General features: G+C 39.6%; 1 protein-coding gene across 1 annotated transcript in view; it reads right to left on the minus strand.

Annotated features, from left to right (window-relative positions):
• KCNT1 (potassium sodium-activated channel subfamily T member 1) overlaps nucleotides 1-20,898 on the minus strand; it is a 222,431-nt gene that overhangs the window by 171,301 nt on the left and 30,232 nt on the right. The window contains exon 2 of the mRNA XM_043984853.1: nucleotides 15,489-15,662. Within this exon, the coding sequence (XP_043840788.1) occupies nucleotides 15,489-15,662 (174 nt within the window). The remainder of the gene's footprint in view (nucleotides 1-15,488; nucleotides 15,663-20,898) is intronic.

A 20,898-nucleotide genomic window follows, 5' to 3' on the forward strand; every position in this document is an offset into this window, starting at 1 on the left:
CTCTTGTTACTTACACATTTAGAGAACTGCCTGCATCACTAAGAGGTTAAGTGACTTGCCAGTACATGTCATAGACAGGCCTTGCACCTAGGTCTGAGGGAGCTGAACTTGTTGCTGGTTTCTAAAGTTCCTTCCAGGTCTAAATCTATGATCCTGTGATCTTATGATGTATTGACTGTGGGGTTCAGGGAGTTAGGAGGTTAAGGAATTTATATCTCAACTTAGAGACAAAGGGGAACAACTGAAGCCTTGAAGTGGGAAGTGACATAGTTAAAGTAGAGCCTTAGGAAGTTGATTTTGGCAACTATATGAAGAATAGTATGGAGATAAAAAGAGATGGCAGGCAGGTAGAATAATGAGGAGGCTAGGACAATAGTTCTTTTGAAAGGTGATGAGGTTCTGTACTAGGGTGGTGGCTTTATGAGTCAAGATATTGGGATGTATTCAAGAGATGTTGTAGAAGAAGAACCAACAGGACTTGGCAATAATTGATTAAAAATAGGGGTTGAGGTAGAAAGAAAATCAGGATAATTCCAAATTTAGAAACCAGAGTGATTAAGAAGATGGTGGTATTCTTAACAGAAATAGGGAAATTTGGAGGGGGAAAGGGTTTAGGGGCAGAAGATGATGTGTTTAATTTTGGACATTCTGGGTTTGATATTTATCCATAAATTAATAAGCATTTATTACCTGTCTCTATATAGGCACTGTACTCATTTAAAAAATTAGTCTCTTGGGGCAGCTAGGTAGCACAGTGGATACAGCACTGGCTCTGGAATCAGGAGGACCTCAGTTCAAATCCAGCCTCAGACACTTAACACTTACTAGCTGTGTGACTCTGGGCAAGTCACTTAACCCCAATTGCCTTAGCAAAAAAAAAAAAATTAGTCTCTGTCTTCAGAAGGCTTACATTCTATCAAGAAAAGTAACTTGTTATTGTGTCAGGAAGTACCAAATACATATAAAATAAACACAGGTTAATTTTGGTGGGATCAGGAGAGGCACTAGTAGCTAGGAAGATTGGGAAAGTTACTACATAAGAAAGTGGTGAATTTGAAAGGAATCTATGGATTGTATGAAGTAGAGGGGAAAGGGAACAAATTTTACTTATGGGGACAGTGTGTGCAAAGACTTTGAGAAGAGAAATGGAATGTCATGTTTGAGGAACAAGGAGACCAGTTGGGCTAGGGCGTAGGAAGGAGATTAGTATATCATAATTCTGGAAAGCTAGAATGGAGTCAGATTACAAAGGCCTTTTAAATACAAGCATATATGATCCTGAAAGCAACAGGGAGCCACTGGAGCCTGTTGAGCAGAGAAGTATTTGGTAAAACATGTTTTAGGATCATCATTTTGTCACCTTTATGAAATATCAAAAGTAAAAGAAAGATATTTGAAGCAGAGAAACCAATTAGAGGCTATTGTAGTAGTCCAGGACTACTACAGGACCTGGAATAAGGTGTTGGCTATGTGAGTGGGAAGAAAGAGACACCTGTAAGAAATGACTTGTCTAAGGTCACAACAGCACTAAGTATCAGAAGGAATAAGAACCCAGGTCTTCTGACTTTAGAGCTGTGGCTTCTTTCGATGTTCCGTGCTAGTGTTGAGTTCTAAATCCATTATTTATTTTTATTTTTTATCATAAAATTTCTTTATTATTTCTAGTTACATGTAGAGATAGTTTTCAACATTTATTATTTTTTATTTTTTTGTGAGGCAATGAGGGTTAAGTGACTTGTCCAGGGTCACAAAGCTGGTATGTGTCAAGTGTCTGAGGCTGGATTTGAACTCAAGTCCTCCTGAATCCAGGCCTGGTGCTTTAGCTACTGTGCCACCTAGCTGCCCCTCTTAACATTTATTTCTATAAAATTTCTAGTTCCAGATTTTTCTCCCTTCCTCCCTTCCCTCCCCCCTCCCCAAGATAGTGAGCAATCAGATATAGGTCATATATGTACAATCACATTAAATATATTTCTGCATTAGTCGTGTTGTAAAAGAAGAATCAAAAGAAAAGGGAAAAACCTCAAAAAAGAAAACCAAAAAAATTTGAAACGGTATGGTTCAATCTGCATCTAGATTCCATAGTAATTTTTTTCTGGATTTGGAGAGCATTTTCCATCATGAGTCCTTTGGAATTATCTTGGACCATTTTATTACTGAGAAGAGTTAAGTCTATCACAGTTGATCACCACACAGTGTTGATACTGTGTACAATGTTCTCCTGGTACTCATCTCACTCAGAATCAGTTCATGTAAGTCCTTCCAGGTTTCTCTGAAATCTGCCTAATCATTGTTTCTTACAGCACAATACTTTCCATTACCTTCATATACCACAACTTGTTTAGCCATTCCCCAATTGATGGACACCCCCTCAATTTCCAATTCTTTGCTACCACAAAAAGAACAGGGTCCTTTTCCCTTTTCTATGATCTCTTTGGGATAGAGACATAATCATGGTATTGCTGGGTCAAAGGGTATGCACAGTTCTATAGCCCTTTGGGCATAGTTCCAAATTGTTCTCCAGAATTGTTGGATCAGTTCACAGCTCCACCAACAATGTATTAGTGTTCCAATTTTTACACAGCTTCTCCAACATTTATTATTTTTGGTTTTTTTTTTGTCATATTAACCAGTCTGATAGGTGTGAAGTGGTACCTCAGAGTTGTTTTAATTAGCATTTCTCTAATCAATAGTGATTTAGAGCATTTTTTCATATGGCAATATCTTTAATTTCTTCATCTGAAAACTGCCTGTTCAAATCCTTTGACCATTTCTTAACTGGAGAATGACTTGCATTCTTATAAATCTGATTTAGTTCCCTATATATTTTATAAATGAGACCTTTATCAGAAATACTGGCTGTAAAAATTGTTTCCCAGCTTTCTGACTCCCTTCTAATTTTGGCTGCATTGCTTCTATCTATACAAAACCTTTTAAATTTAATATAATAAAAATCATCCATTGTGCATTTCATAATATTTCCTATCTCTTGTTTGGTCACAAATTGTCCTCCTCTCTATAGATCTGAGAGGTAAACTATTATTCCTCTCCTAATTTACCTATGGTATCATCTAAATCCATTATTTTATGATCTTATGCTCCAGGTGAACATATTAAGCAAATGATTGGTGATATGGGGATGGACACCAGAAAGCACATTAGAGCTAGATATATAGATTTGGAAGTTATCTATGCTGAGACAATAATTGAACCCATGGGTCAGATGAAATCACCAAGGAAGAGAGTGTAGAGAGAGCTAAAGGAGCTCAGGACAGAGGTTTGGGGGGCATGTGTTTAGGAGATGGAAGATGAATGAAGAATGAGAAAAGGCCATGGAATTGAACAGTTAATCAATCCTGGTAACTTGTAAGAGAGCAGTTTAGGTTCAGTCGTGGGGTTGCAGGACTGATTACAGGGGGTCAAATGAGGAATGCATAGGTGATGAGGAAATGGAGGCAATGAATGTAAACTACTCTTTCCAGGATTTTGGCATTGAAGGGGAGGAAAGATCTAGTGTGATAATTCCTTAAGCATACATATTATGTCCCTTTTCATCTCTAAATCTCCATTGACTAGCACAGTGTCTTTCTTTTCTTCCTTCCTTCCTTCCTTCCTTCCTTCCTTCCTTCCTTCCTTCCTTCCTTCCTTCCTTCCTTCCTTCCTTCCTTCCTTCCTTCCTTCTTTCCTTTCTCTCTCTCTCTCTCTCTCTCTCTCTCTCTCTCTCTCTCTCTCTCTCCCTTCTTTCCTTCCTTCATTTCTTTCTTTCTTTCTTTTTTTGGTTTGGCAAATCTTTATTGGGTAATTTATGGGGTAATTGGGGAAAGGTAGGCAGGGTCCAGTTTAGTCCTTCTTGGCAGCAGCCTTCCTCATGGCAGCCAGGATGTTGCTGAGTTCCTCTCTCTTCCTCTTGGCTTGGATGTGAGTTCCTACCCTTTTTTTGGGATGAACTTTAGGGCTTGTTTATCCTTGGAGACTTTTAACAATTCCATGGCCTGCCTCTCATAAGGGGCAAACTCACACACCTCCCGGATCATATCTCTCAAAATTTGGTGTGTTTGGTCAGGCACCCACGGCGGTAGCAGTGACATGGTTTCAAAACGTTTTTGATAACTTTGTGGCCCTTGTTTATGTGGATGACCATGGCTGCAGTGTGATTGTAGCCTCAATGGCAGCCACAACAGAAGGAAAGAAAGAGCATTGAACTCTGGGATATGTAGCCTCCCTAGCACAGTGTCTTTCATAGAGAATTGTTGTTATTCAGTCATTTCAGCTGTGTCCAACCCTTGGTGACTCCATTAGGGATTTTCTTAGCAGATATAATGGATTGGTTTGCCATTTCCTTCTCCAGCTCATTTTACAGAGAAGGGAACTAAAGCAAATAGAGTTAAGTGACTTGCCCAAGGTCACACAGCTAGCAATTATCTGAGGCTGGATTCAAGTCTTCTTGACTCCAGGCATGGTGCTCTCTCAACTGTGCCACCTAGCTGCCCCTTCATAGAGAATACATGTTTAATAATTTTTAAATCGAAATGAATGTAGAACAAATGCTTGGCAACATACAAATAAAATTATTTCATAGGTTTGACTTTGGTATTGAAGTCAGCTTTCACTTGTCTAGGGGTTTATATTAATTAGCAAATGTTAGTTCAGTGTAAATGAAGAGGTCCACATTATTCCCCTCCCCCTACCAAAAGCTTAAAAAGTAATGAAATAATCATTTCAGTATCATTCAATATATTTGTGAAATAGTCCTATTCCTAGGCCCTATTGTGGTATGGAGGTGCTCCTGGGTTCTCCAAGGCTAGTTTAGTAGAGACCAAGTGCTGGCAGGTTCTATCATTTTGGAAAGACTTTCAGTACGATCCCGGAAATAGACTAACTTGATTTTGTGAAGACTAGCCTAGCCAGGTACAAAGAGGTTTACCACTAGTGGGATGGTCACTTGGTATGAAATTATTTGCTTATGGCAACTCATGAAAAAAAGATATGAGATGAATGACCCTCAGTCTTACTGATTTTTTTCTGTGACTGAGACAGTGTGGTCGAGAGCAATAAGCATCATGCAGTTTTATTTATTGAAATTTAGTGATTCAATGAATGGACATGTTAATGGAGGGACCCTAATTCTTAAATTTTGTGTCCAGTTCAACCATGAATTATTGGAACAAAGATCAAAATTATTCAAAGAAAAGAATAAAAATAAGAAAAAGATAGAGCACACCATTTAGAAAATCTCCAATAAGATCAAATTAAATGGCTATTGATAATAAAAATGACATGTGGGTGGAAGAAAGGACATAGAAACCAATGCTAATTTCTTATAGAAGTTTAACTATGAATAAATTGCTATTAAGAGGTGACTAAAGAACCTAAAAAGCACCTTACTTAGCAAACACTTGACTTACTTATCAAATGGTAGGTGGCAGCCAAGGCTTATATTTGTTTAGAATATAAAATTGTTTCATAAAACAATGAAAAGTAGGGGATGGTAAAACCAGCTTAGAGAAAGCTTGATGAAAGACCAACTGAGCAAATCTCCTGAGGACATTGAAAAATGAAACTGGGAGGACAATAAACAAAAAAAAGGTTTTGGTAACAAACTCTTGGAAGGTAGAACCACCACATTTGTACTCAACATCATAGTTCTGAATTTACTTATAGAAGAGGAAGCAATGGTACAAAAAAGAAGAAAAAAGAGGGAAAGCAGCTAGATGAGACCCCATGTACATAGAGGAGAAGCATTCTGGAAGTGACAAAACTGTAAAGATATTCATAGGGTTTCCACATTCATTAAAGTTTTGCAATACTCCTTGCAAGATAAAACAATAAAGATAACATTTTTTTGATGAACTCCTGATCATTAATCACAGGCTTAGAATAAAATGGGGAGAGACATGGTCTGCAAAGTTATTTGCCAACTGTCAGGGAAAAGCTCTGGTGCAGAGTCCAAGATATGAAGAATTCCCCACAGAGGGAAAGGTTCTAAAAATGCTTCTTTCTGCAGAGGACATTGTATTGATTTCATCATCCCCTCCAACATCCAATATTTTATTTTTTTTGTTATATTTGCTATTCTGCACTATCCTACATTAGGCCCTCATCACCTCTCATTTAGTCTCACTAGTGCAATAGCCTCCTAACTGGTCTTCCTCCCTCCCTTTCTCTCATCTTCAGTCTGCCACATAGATGCCAAACTGATATTCCTAAAGTTCAGTTCTGACCATTTCCCTCCCCTGCTCAAGAAGCTTCAATTTTTTATCCCTATTGCTTCTAGGATAAAATACAAACTCCCTTGTTTGGTAATCAAAGCCTTTTATAATCTGGATTATTTCACATCTCCCCCCTTAACACACTATATTCCAAACAAATTTAATGTATACGGTATTCCAAAGTCTTCTTGGAGCTTAAAGCTTTATTGACTTTTGAAATACCCTGTACTTCTTGTTTCCTGTACAGGATATTCTGTCTTCCATATTTGTACCTTTGCACAGTGTGATGCTCATGCCTTAAATGTCCTCCCTCCTCAACTCTGCCTCTTAGAATTCCTGTTTCTTCCATTCAAAACTTAGCTCAAAAGCCACCTCCTACAATGAGGTCTTTCCTGATCCTTACCTTCTACCTATGCTGCTTGTTAGTGTTTAGTACTGTTCCCAATTACTTTGTTTTTGCAGGGCAATGAGGGTTAAGTGACTTGCTCAGGGTCACACAGCTAGTAAGTGTCAAGTATCTGAGGCCAGATTTGAACTCAGGTCCTCCTGAATCCAGGGCCGGTGCCCTATCCACTGCACCACCTAGCTGTCCCCCAATTACTTTGTATTTCCTAATATAGATTTATTTTATTTATCTGCATACATTTTTATTTCACACAATAAAATGCAAGCTTCTTAGGTGAAGAGCTATTTTGATTTTGTTGTCTTTGTATCCCCAGAGTCTGGAATATAGAAGATAGTTAATAATTTTTTATTGAGTTGAATGGCATTGAATTTTAATCCTGTCCCAGGAGAATGTAGATAGAACCATTTATACAGGTCACCATTATTCATTTGTTTAATAAGATGCATATGAAAAGTAATATTGTTTTTTAGTCACACACCAACCCCAGTCACTGATTGAGCTCTGACCCTGGACACAGCCAAGGCTCTGACCCTGGATGCAGACTTATCCCCTTACCTTATTCAGCCATCTCAAAAATAACTATTGGTCACAAGGGGGTTGGGATAGGTATAGATTGCTCAGTGAAGTCCATCCTTTAATTTCTGAAGATACAGCTTAAGCTCAAGTCCTATTGATACTGGGTCAGGAGCATCCAGAATGACTAATAAATGGAAGCAGGGCAATAACATTTTCTGGATCCAAGAAAGGAGAAACAATTTTCCTAAAGTGGTATAGGCAACTATGTTGTTCTACCATTTTCCTTTCTGACCTATAAATGATAAGACTACTACATGATGAATCTTTTCTATCGGCTCAATTTGGCCTGTGAGTGTTTTTTATGTTGATACCTAGCGCAAAAATTTGTTTTGTCTATGATTGTGTTCAAAAACCAAATCAATAAAAACTCAAGAACTTAATCTTCTGGAAGATGCTCTTCAGGAATGAATACAATATTCATTTCAACAAAGTCATCCACTGTTCCCTTTCCTTAAGAAAAACCACTGGCCAAACCCTGAATTGTGTGCATCATAGGTGAGGACCTATCATCAGGTAATGTGCCCAGAAGAGTTTCTAAATTCATAAATTAATATCATGTTTTCATTTCTATTCAAAAGACTAATCTTTTGTTTTGAGCAAGAAGTTCTATCTCCATTGAAGTCATTAGCATCCATGAATGAATGATACCGTTTGAATTTCCAGAAGTATATTCAAATTTGCAGAAAGATTCTACTGGGGAGTAGTTTCATTTAGTCCGGTGGTTCAGTTCAAATTGCATATATGTCTTTAAGTTTATAATGCTAATATATTCATACTCCTACAATTTGATTACACATTCATATAAAGAAAACAGTTACATATAGAAAAGAGTTGCGGAAGAATTGCAAAGCAACCTTGAAGTCCCTGGAAGATTGGAATATTTCTCCAGTTTGCACCTTTATTTTACAAATGGGGAAACTGAGACTTGGAGATTAAATATTACTTGCCCAAGATCACCCAGGAAGATTGTGGCAGAGTTAGGATTACCACCTAGGTTTCCTGATTTCCAGACTAGTTCTCTTTCTCTTACATCACAATGATAGGAATATCTATTTGCAAACAAATTGATATTAGGTTATTTTTAAATGATTCCCTAAGTCAAGTTCTCCCTTCTTGACAATCTACCCCCCCCATACCCCACTACCTGATAATAAGTCAAATAGTTATGTTTTTGCCAGGATACCCTGGCGTGAGTTCTTTCTTGGAGATGACAGAGGGTACCCAGCAGGAGTACAAGAGAAGGATAGGCCAAAAGGGGATTCATTTGATATAAACAACCCATCTCTGCTCAATCTGGGTAGGCGGTCCCCATTCCCAAAGTTTCTAGGTTGTTGCTTTTCTTTTTGATATTTCTGGCAGCATCTGGGGGACCCCCCACTAACCTCTTCTCCACAAGTAGTTGTTTGAAAAAATATTTTGCTCCACTTCAACTCCTGAGGGCAAAAGTACTTGGTATTGGCAAGCTAATCTTTTATCTATTTTCAACAGATTAAAAAGGTTGGAAAATGTCAGAAAAAAATTTCTTTCCATTGAAGAAGATATTTTTGACCCTCTGTTTGTCCTGGCCAGTATTTTGGTGTTCCAAATACATTAATTTATTTTAATTTTTTTAAATCATGGATTCATTTCCCATTCCCATCTGCTAATTGTGATTTAAAATTCTAAATTGTGAGCTCTAATTTCTGACATTTAGTTCTTATTTCCTTATTTCTTTATGGAACTATTATGCAGTTGTAGTTCTCTGGGGAGTTCATAAGATTCTGTCTTCCATCAGGCATTACTTCACTTTCCTTTGTATTATAATTTTTGTTAATAAAAATATACCTCTTTGATATTTTATTCATTCTCCTTTTTGATTTTCAGACCTTATTTGTTTATTTACCTGCTTTGTCCACTGGGCTTTATTAAGACATTTTCTCTTGATATCTTTGATGTTTCAGGGCCCCCTACCCTTTTTTATATTCCACCATGATTCACTATCTGGCTTTTCTCTTTTTACTAGTAGGTAGATTCCAGAGGCTGGGCTACAAAACTTTCTCAGCCTCCTTGTGTGGGGGGATAGTAGGTTTTCTGGCCTGGTCCCTACCCTGGATAACCTTTGGGGTGACAGGCCTGACCCAGATGCTTTTTAGTTTCCCTTCTTTTCAGGCCCATCATAGCCATGAATGCTAGCACCCTAACCAGATTTCCTCTGTTTTCCTCTTTTCCTTTGTGTGGCTCAGCAGAATTAGCACCGGCAATTTTTGTGGGATTGGAATATGGGGGTGTTCCTGCAGAATCACTGCAGTGTTGACAGGTTCTTTGCCCTGGGATCAGCCCTGAGCAAGGTTTTGGGTTTGCTTATATTCTTGCTGCTGGTCCACAGAGGCTGGGGGGGGGGGTTCTAAATGAATGCTCTAAGTATTAGAGTTCAATGAAAAGAAATCATAAAAAAGGATTTTACATATTCAAGTAGTCTGAGGGTTTTTTGTGTGTATTTGACTGAAATTGATCTACATCTGATCATAATCCCCCCTCCCCAATTTAGAGATTCAGAAAAATAACTAACCTATCATATTGCTCAGAAACATGCTCTAAGCTATTCATCTAGGAATGACTTCACTAAGTCATCTAAGTTTTCTCACCTAAGTCTTCTTTTTTTTTTTTTGGTGGGGCAATGGGGGTTAAGTGACTTGCCCAGGGTCACACAGCTAGTAAGTGTCAAGTGTCTGAGGCCGGATTTGAACTCAGGTACTCCTGAATCCAGGGCCAGTGCTTTATCCACTGCGCCACCTAGCCCCCCCTCACCTAAGTCTTATTGTGACCAAAAGTATACTTTTGTTAGATAACTGGTCAGGTTGGAAATCAGTCTGTGCCTGGAGGAAGTTTTAATTTTTAGCCATGATTAGGAATCTTTTTGTGGTTGAGGTTAGGGTTCAGTCTTCTTCTTTTTTGGGGGATGGTCTTTGTATCACCATTATGTGGCACAATGATGTTTACATTTTGAGAAGGTGAAGAAAGAATATGAGGATTCATAATTTCATTGGTATAGGGAAACCTCTTTACCAATGTAGATCAGCAATTGTTCTGCAACATATATGAAAGATCTTTATTGAATTGAATATAAGGGATGATTATTCTTAATATAACAGTAGTAATAAAATATACTTAAATTCCATTTCTTTCTTCCAACTATTTTAGATATTTCACTAAAATTCTTTTTAAAAATGACAGACTCAAAGTTTATCCCAAAGGGAAATTTAAGGAAGTATTGGGCAAAACCCATTGCTTATGAAGAGTGTGTCAGTAGGAAGAGTAACTGTGACCTTCCTAAACCACCCCTTAGTGACCCTGTCAAAGATAGAATACTCTGTGGCAGAGCCCATGTAACTGACAATTAGGGAACATTTCTGATGGAATAAATAGCTGTCCAGATTCTACTACTTACTTTGTAAAATTCATGATGATTAAGACTTCTGAAGGTAGCTTTTGCTGAACATCTTCCTGGCCAGCAATTTCTCCAGTTCAAGAGCAGGTTATTAATAAGCTTCCTTCTTCTTTCCATTTTTTTTTGTTCAAACAAGAATAACAAAATAACCATCTATGATCTGTAAGGATTTGCTTCCTATTCTTTTTCATTAATCAATCTTCAATTGATCCAAGTTCTCTGAGTGAAACACTGGTGTTTACTGGGCAATTTTATCACCATTTACCTATGTGGGTATGTTAAAAAGCACATACCATTACTAGCACTTATGCTGTAGTAACAATTGTTAATTCTGTGCCCTTAATGAAGTCTGTGGTGACTCACTATAGCGTATCTTTTTATTCCCCCTAGAAAACAATAGCCATTGGCCCCCTGGAAACACACTTATAACTGGACATGAAATCTTAATAGTGGCACTATCACCACCTATCACAAACTTGGGTATGTTGATAGAAGAAGTATAGAGAGGAAGTGACTAAAAGAAGAAAGGAAAAATATGATGTAGCAAGAAGTGGATGGAAAGTAAAGGCCTGAATGAAAATGATAGTGAGATGGTATTCATTAAGTACCCAAGGAAGTACCAAAGAATAGACCTAAAAAGCCATTTTCTGAAATAAGGTTCTGGGAAAGAGAGACAAAGGGTAACTCTAGCAATTAATGTTTGCTTCAGCAGGCACAACCTCTCTCTCCCAACTGAGACTCATGTTGCATCTGGTGAAGATCTAGAACTTGCAATAGGTATAAGACTCACTGTGATATACTAGGAAGAGCATTGATCTTGTTTGGTATCAACTGTGTGACTCTCAGCAAATTATTTCAGCTACCTAAGCCTTAGTCTTATTACCTATAACATATGGATAATAACAATAATGTTCATATGACCTATCTCACAGAGTTGTTTTGAGGAAAGCTTTTTTCGGTAAATCTTAAATGTCTATATAAATGTGAGTTATTACATAGAGTCAGATGTCCATGGCAGGGAGGATTTAGAATCAATTATCTAAAACAAGGACATCCAAATTCCTGGGACTGACTGATTGGGAAGGAAGAGCATGAAGAAGGAATATTGTTTGCTAAGCTCATCATGTACAAGCCTACATGAAGCTACCTTCCCAGCTGCCCTGATTTCAATTGAATTCAATTCAGTTCAATGCTACACACCCATCACTCTTCCTTTTCCTGTCTGGTGTCTTGCATAGTGGATTTAGTACAGAGTATGGTCAGGGTGAGAGGTAGAGAGCAGTTCTTATTCAAATCATCCAGATTTCTTGTCCCTTTCTCCATCCCTGCTTAAAAAGCCTTCCTATTTTCTCCCTCCCTGGGAAGAGCAGGAAGAGCATATGGAGGGAAACATGAGTATTAAAGATCTCCAGAGAGGTTTTCAACCTGAACGAGGTGGAGGCCAATCTTATTAAATGCCTCTGTGGATTGCCTTGTCTCTGGGTAATTAGGTTTGGGGAGAGGGAAAGCTATCCAATTAGTGTTGCCAATTCCTTGTCTTCACACACAGGCTGTTGGCAGTGACTGAACTAGTAAAAGACCTCAGATATAACAATGTTTTGGGGGGCTCTGTATGTGAGGCATGCTGATTTAATTTATAAAAAAGTAATTATAAGTGAAGGTAGAAAGACCTTTGTTTTTTTGCCTCAGGCTTTAGATATTCCAAATTTGTTTCAACCAAATCTAAGCCAAACTGAACCAGTCAATTTCCCAGGAAGATTTCTGAACCACTCCCCTCTTTTAATCATGATGCCACCCCCACATGCTGAATATACTACTACATGAGCTGTATGCAAAGGCATACAGGGAAAGCATGCTATAAAATTAGTGAATTGGCACAAGGCTCTCACACCTACCAGCAAACCTTTCTAAGAGTAGGCCTGGAAGCTGAAATCACTTTCCTGATTTATCACCTCATTCTGTCACAGTCCCTAGTCTGCACAGGGTTATCATCATTCCAGCAGAGATTCACATTTAGAGAATGAGTCACTGTCCAGTGCAACCAAGTGGTTATAAGTTAAGCATAGAAAAGGAATCCAGTTTTCCCTCTGGTCCCCTCTGGAGTTGTCTGTCCTCTTGATTACTTATTCAGAGATACAATATAAATGAACCCAATAAACATTTTTATTGCAAGGCCTTATTATAGTTGAAGGACCTTTAATGTTTCCATGTTGGTAGCCAGTCAACTATAAGGAGGAAAGCAAGACACTAAAAGAACCACAAGTCAGTAACAACCCCAGGAATGTCTTTAGAAGCGCCCCAAATTAACATAACTCATAGGCATTCAATTTCCATTGTTTCCAATCCATAGTCTTCACTATGATGGGGAGGGAGAAAGCAAAGTGAGGGTAGAGAGGAAGGAAAAGGAAACATCAAAATTGTGAGGCAACTATTCAAGTTTTACTTCCTTTTATAAGGATAAAATAAAGGATCTGATTGTGTCATTCCTTCCAAAATGCAAAAAGCCAAAGAGCAGACCTTTTAAAATAAAAATCCAATGAGAATATGCATCTTTTGTTTTATACAACTTACTTAACTGATTTTATTGGTTAGAAAGGAAGTTTGTTTATGCATTCACAAAAAAGGGTTTAAAATACAATTTAGCCTACAAGTTCCAGATTTTGAATAGCCATGAGCACAACCTAAGAGTCTTGAGCAATTATAACCTTCTCAAATATAATAAGTATAACATGATAAATAAATATATCAAGTATAACATGATTCCTTATTATACATTCACATATATCACAGATGTTAACATGCTCATACTATCCCAGATCTATCCAGTAAATGCCTGATGTGGCACATAGGGCCTATAATCCAGGGGTCAGCCTTTTTTCTCTATCCTAAAACACATTTCTACTTAATATCACTCCTCTATACCAAAAAGAAGGAGAAGAATATTTCACTTAATTTAGCATTCTCTGGGTCAGAAGGCATTGTCCACATGCATATTCCTTTCACTAAAATGTAAAAGATACAGTTATATAAAATTCTACAATATACATTTGTTAAACAGCCAAAGTCCTAGGTACTGCTCAGGAGAGATAGGTGATACCCTCCCTTCCTTCTAATGTCTAAAGAACCCCTATGGTAGTGGCATTATTTTCCAAAATTCTCCAAATCACAACCAAACAGAAGGCTTGATGTATTTGAGACAATTTACTAAGTTATCCAGGCAGACGAATCACTAAAATTTGGGAGGATAAAAGCAGAACCCCGCAGTGTACATATAATGCCACTTAGAGCCATACCAACATGAGAAGAGAAATAGTCAAGAAAATCCAAGACAGTAACAAAATAAACCTAACACCTAATAATGTTTGTTGGATTGGTTTAAATGGTAGTTCAGAGAAATGCAAAATGTTCCTCTGGCCACTTAAACAAAGGTCAGAAACTGGGCATTTGCTCTTTAAGAGTTTTCTTTATTATCAGAGCATGTGAATCTGATCAAAATGAGCCATTTATATGAGATGATCTCTGAGGGGCCTTTCAGCTCTAAATTCTATGGTTCTAATTGCATTAAAATTATTTTTTTTCAATACATTGTCCAATCACAGTTACCAAAGACAATTCAACATTCACTTGTGATATGTGATTGAACATTTCATCTCCAGTTACAATGTTGTTGTTGTTTTTAATCTGGTTGTGAACAAGTTTCCTGTAGCTTCCCTAATTCTTTCCAAAACACTGACCTTATTTTGAAAATGTCTTGTTTTAGTGATGGGTAGGGTAATCTAGGAGCCTAATTTATGGCCTTCAAAATCAATTTTCAATATCAGGAAAGTACATCTTGAAATACTTTAATCCAACAAATTGAATAGCCCTGTTGGGAGAGAAAACCACCCCTCTCATACACATTTATTTAATTTTGAACTCAGTGGAGTGAGTTAGATCTGAGAATGCCTGACAGGTACTTGCTACTTTAAAACCACAATGTAACTAAAGCATTTCTGGGCTAGAGAAACACCATACTTGCTTTTGTTCCCTGACAGTGTGACTTAAAAGATCACTAATATTCACACAAGGAGGTAAAAAGCTTTTAATAATGAGTTCCAGAGTGCTAAAGTGTTTATCAATGACAGCTATAATTTTTGTCAGAAACAAACACTTAAAAATCCTCTCCCCCAAATACACACACACACACACACACACACACACACACACACACACCTCTTTTGCTAGTTTCTCAACTGGCATCCTGTCAATCTACTTTACATTTAATTATTTTTCTAAGTTAGCTCTTCTGACTCGGTTCCTGCAGGACCCAAGTTTCATTTGTGAACCCACATGCAGGAGAATGGGGAGTGGAGTCAGGAATGAACTTTTCCAGTCCAGGTGAGGAACCTAGCAGTCATACAGGTCAATTAATTTGTGACCGAGTTCCCATGAACTACTAATTACATGGCGGGGGGGGGGGTTAATTTTAAAATGGCAGTAACATAGGAGGCCACTTCCTTAAGTCAAATAGCAAGACTCCTTGCTACTTACATTCAAGTCTTTGTCAGACATTCCTCCTTCTCTTCCATCTTCACTAAAATTCAGATGCCCCCAAAACTTTAAAGGCATATGCCTGGCAGTGCTTTGCCACCTGACTTTTTATAAGGGCAGGCCAGGTAACTTCAGAATGAAGTAGAGGGTGGGAGAAACAGTAGACGGAAAGGTACGCTATTTCAGGACCACGGACAGAGCACAACCCTTTGCTAGCTCAGTCCAAGCTAGTCCACTCCAGGACTCAGCATTGCACAGAATCAAGCAATTCATCTTCCTCCCTCCTCTTCCCCAATACCCTGACCCTGGCGCGTCCTTCTCCCTGGCCCGACCCCATTACCTGTCGTCGTTCTGGAATGACTGGTCTCCCAGTAGGAGGTCCCGGAAACGGTATCGGGGTGGCAAAGGGAGCACCTCGGAGTCCATGTCATTCATTTTTAGCGAGGAGATGTCCAGGAGGACCCCGCTCCGGCTGCCGCTGCCTTCTCCACCACTGCTCCCACCACTCTGCAGCCTGCATGCACAGACAGCAAACACTCCACTCAGCGGGGCTGAGACTTTATTACCAGCGTTCCCAGTCCTGACCCGACCCGGCCCAGTCCAGCCGTCCTTCTGTCTCCTGAGGCTGGCTCTGGGTACTGCTCAGGAGGTGATAGCTGTTTGCTCTCCTCCCCCTTCTCCCCCTTCCCCTCTTTCATTTTTAATCCCCCCCCCCCCGCGCATTGCAGCTAGCTGGGTTCTGGCCCCCAGTTCCCTGTGGCGTGGTGGCGCTCCAAAACACAGGACTCCCCGCCCCTTCTCCAACAGGGGAGCCAAGAACTGAGAGAAGGCTAGGAACCAGCCCTTCTCAGTCACACACACCCCCCTCCCTCCCACCCCCTCCCAAAATCCCTAAAGGAGATCATAGGGAACTCAACTCCTGGAGGGCATCTTCTTCATAGAGCTGCTCCCCACTTCCCCTCCCTGGCAGCCTGGGTTCAGCTGGGGAGTGGACACAGACGTGTTTCCCTCCCTCGCGGCCGCCTTCTTCCCGAATCGTGGAGAGAATTTGGGTAGCGAAAGAGCTAGGAGTGGGGAGAGGAGCTGGAATCGGGAGGCGGGGGCGGGTATCGGGCGGGGAGGGAGCTGAGCCCTCCTGGTCCTCTGCTGGGTTGCTTCCGGCTCCTTGGCCGGTCACAGTGGGGAGAGAGAGAGGAGAGAGGGAGAGGGGAAGAGAGGGAGAGGGAGAGGGGGAGAGAAAGAGAGGGAGGAGAGAGAGAGAGAGAGAGAGAGAGAGAGAGAGAGAGAGAGAGAGAGAGAGAGAGAGAGAGAGAGAGAGAGAGAGAGAGAGAGAGAGAGAGGGAGAGGGAGAGGGAGAGAGGGAGAGAGAGTTTGCATGTCTGATCCTTGATAGGGGTATGCAAGATCTCCTGTAAGCCATATTAGGTGCACGAGAGAATTGGAACTATCCCTATAGAAGCTGCTGCTCTAGGGGCAGGGAGACAGACATGTCTAAGCTATTTTACAATCACAGCAGAAGTCCCCTGGGATACGAGTGCAATTTCACAGGTAACTTTAGCTCTGGAGCTGGTTTACCCTCCTTTTTTGTCTGGTCTGGTTACCCAGGATCTCTTCTGAGTATTGAATCCTTTACCTGGGTCCAATCTGTCTCAGTTTACCTAGGATTTTCTGATCTCCAAAGCCATTTAGTCAGGTTAACTCATCATGGTTTAGAGCAGGGGTCAGCAAAATATAGCCTGAAGGTCAAATCTGGCCCAGGGTCTGTCAGGCAGCAAACTAAGAATGGTTTTTACCTTGTATTATAAAATGTAAAAACTTTTCTTAGTTATTGGGCTGTTCAAGAACAGACAGCAGGATGTAGTTTGCTAACCTTTGATTTAGAAGAAAGAGGATTGAACTGAGAATCAGAGGACATGGATGTAAATCCCAACTCTGCCACTTCTATCTTTGTGACCTTAGACAAACCACTTACCCAAGCTTTAGTTTTTTCATTTGTAAAATAACCAATATGAATCTACACAAATCAACTGTTCACCTGCTCCATCTGAGGACACTGGCCAGTGACAGGGGAAATACCCAATGCATCTCTGTAGGATATGGTGACAAAAGAATACTCCATCATGCCAAAAGTTTGATCCGAGATAATTGCAGGATTGGTAAATCTTAGCTAGGGAGGAGGGGTTCTTCATTGAAGCCATCAGTCAAAACCTATGTCACACTCTGCTTTCCTGGGCACCAATCCCTCAGTCTAATTTGCACCTCTCTCCCTCTCCCAGCATTCTGCCCCTGCAGGTTCCTCTCTGCCACTACTACTCTTATGCTTATAGGACTTCCTAAGGTCCCACAGAGCACTGGGAATAAGTATAAAATACAGCACAGGGCACTGTGGGGGATGGGAATGGGTAAGAGAAGCATGGAGTTTCCATTTGATTCCTTCTCTGATTCCCCACCCAATGAATATTTTCATCCCTAGGTCTGGTCAATTAACAAAACAAACAGAATTCAATTTTCAATTAAACAAATATTTATTTCACACCTACTCTTTGCTCAGTGCTTGAAAGTGACCTTCATCTATAGCTAGAAAGGCTATTCAACAATGCTTATATGGTGAAGTGTGTTTGTTCCATCAAGCAATTAAAAGCTTCTAACAATTTTTATCCTTTGAAAGAGCTGGGATTCTTGATTCCCTGCTCTTCAAAGTACTAACTCTATAGAATTCTTTTTTTTTTTTTTGGTGAGGTGATTGGGGTTAAGTGACTTGTCCAGGGTCACACAGCTAAGTAAGTGTCAAATGTCTGAGGCCAGATTTGAACTCAGGTCCTCCTGAATCCAGGGCCAGTGCTCTATCCACTGCACCACCTAGCTGCCCCAACTCTATATAATTCTAAAGCAGACTCTGACAAACTTCAAGGTCCCTGCTTTAGTTCAACTCCATTTGAGACTGGGAATAAAAAATTAGGTGCTTATCAAACACTGCCTAACTCATCATACCTGGTAAGGTGAGGTTAGTCTTTGATAGAAATTAGGCTATATAATTGAGTCAACTATGAGAATTTTGCCAGTATCATCTGCTGAAGAAAGCATGCACTTCATTTTACAGAAGGTGAAACTGAGGCCCAGAGAATTGCAGCAATGTGTTATAGTTGAAAAAGCACCATACTAGGTAAGGAGACATCTTGACTTTACGATGAACCAGCTGTGGGACTGGGCAAGTACCTATACCTTTTCTGAGCCTCAGTAGAATTGCGCAAGTGGTGGTGTAAATGAGATAATGTATAAGGTCTTTTATAAGTCTAACATATTATGACTTATCATCTCCATAAGTCCTTGCCTATGCTGGAACTTGACCTATGACTTCACACATGATACTCTATCAACTATGCCTTTTCTCTGGCTGTCCTTGGTAATGCTTGGAATGCTCTCTCTTGATCTTCACCTCTTAGAATCAGTATGTCCCTCATGGCTAAAGGGTCATCTTCTGTGGGAGGTCTTTCCTAGGATCCTCACCTGCTAGTGTCTTTCTTTCCCCCAAGATTCCCTTATATATGATTTGTATATGCATACACAATCTGTATATGTATATAAAATGTATACTCCTGGAGGGCAGGGAATCTTCAGTACTTAGCACAGTTACCTGACACACAGTAGGCACTTAATATATGCTTGCTTGCTTGAATGTGGCACTGTCATCATAGTGTAGTGAGGGGGTAAGGGAGGCTCTTCTTGGCTAGACTACTTTGATGTAGGTATCCAGTGAGGATTTCCTAAGACCTGAGGGATAGGGACTTTGGACTAGAGAAGGAACACCTAAGAACCAAACCTAGAAAATAGCAGGAAGCTCGGCTATAAAGGTTTTTAATTCTCTAGCAAGAAAACTTTACCAGTGAGTTTGCTGGAGCCAGGCAAAAGGATCTGAACTTGTATATACAAGTGTGAACATGAGTAATGACTGTGGTTTGGGACTGTGTGCTTCAGATTTTATGTGTGAGTATGTGACAAGAACATAGAAACAGGAGTTGGAGCTAGTTTTTAAAATGACCTCATCCAATCCATTCATTTTCTTTTTTTTCCCCTTTCCCCCCCAATCCATTCATTTTCTTTTCTTTTCTTTTTTTTTTTTTGGTGAGGCAATTGGGGTTAAGTGACTTGCCCAGGGTCACATATCTAGTAAGTGTCAAGTGTCTGAGGCCAGATTTGAACTCAGGTACTCCTGATTCCAGGGCCAGTGCTCTATCCATTGCGCCACCTAGCTGCCCCCATTCATTTTCAATATGGGGAAACTAAGGTCTAGAAAGGAAGGAATGACTTGTTCAAAGTTCAATTCAATGAAATTCAACAAGCATTTATTAAGCACCTACGAGTTACTAAGATAAGTAAATACAAAATAGAAAGTAAATATCCTTCATATTTAACCAAGTATTCAAGCTCCACAACATCTCAGTTGCATGCCACACTCTCTACTCATCCAGTTACCACCCTGCTTCAGATCCTTATCACCTATTACCTTGGCTTATTATAATAGTTATTTAATTAGTCTTCTGACCTCTACTTTCTCACCTTTACAATTCAGATTCTACAAAATCGCCAAATTGATAACCTTCAAACACTTACATATGATCATATTACTCCTGCTCAGTAAATTTCCTAGGATAAAATACATTTTTATTTGGCATTGATAATCCTTCACAATCTGGCTCCAATCTACCTTTCTAGGTTTATTTCACTAGTCCCCTTCAGCCACAATATGGTCTAGCCAAACTGACCTATTTTCTTTTCCCCACATGAAACATTCCATTAGCCTTCTGCCTCCCTTTCTTTGCCTTTTCATAGGCTACCCCCTCTGCCCAGAATGATCTTCCTCCTCACCTGCTCACTTTTGGAATCCCTAGCTCCTTCCAAGGTTAAACTTAAATTTTATCTTTCAGCTTAAATGTCAGACCTTTCCTGATAAGAAATGGAGATAGGATGTTGTGATTAAGGAAGAACAAATAGGCCAATTTAGCTGGAAAGTAGGATGCAAATGGAGAAATAGGGAATCAGTTTAGAAACAAAGGTCTGAGCCATATTGAGAAGGTAATTTGTGTTTTATCCTAAAGGCAGAAGAAAGTCACTAAAGCTTCTTGATTAGGAGGGTGATGGAATCAGACCTGTGCTTAAGGAATATCAATTTGGCAACTGTTTGAGGAATGGACTGGAGAAAAGAGAGACAGGAGGTGAGAGAGACCAATCAGAAAGCTATTACACAAGTTCAGGTGAGAGGTTATGAGGGTTGAAACTAGAATGGTTGCCTCTGAGTGGAGAAAATGAGATGAATGTGAGAAATAAGAAAGGAGAATCAATAAGTTGACAACTCTTGGCAAGTGAGGAAAGTGAAAAAAGAATGAACAATTATTCCAAGATTGTGAGCTGGGTGACTGGAAGGATGATACTGTCCTTGATGGAAACAGGGAAGTTAAGAAGAGGTGTGGATTTGTGGGGAATTAATATAGGCAGGTAGATGTTACAATGGATAAAACACCGGACTTGGAGCCAGGAAGACCTAAGTTCAACTCCCACTTCTGTTGTGTGACCTTGGGGGGAGTCACTTAATCTCTACTTGCCTCAGTTTCTCCATCTGCAAAGTGGGGATACCAATAGAACCTACCTCCCAGTGTTGTTGTGAGAATAAAACATGATAATATTTGCAAAGTGCTTTGGAAACCTTAACCTTTCATTCCATGATCAAACCTAAGCTACCAGAAGTTTAGCTT

The sequence above is a fragment of the Dromiciops gliroides genome, chromosome 2, assembly GCF_019393635.1.
Source record: "Dromiciops gliroides isolate mDroGli1 chromosome 2, mDroGli1.pri, whole genome shotgun sequence".
Classification (NCBI taxonomy): domain Eukaryota; kingdom Metazoa; phylum Chordata; class Mammalia; order Microbiotheria; family Microbiotheriidae; genus Dromiciops; species Dromiciops gliroides.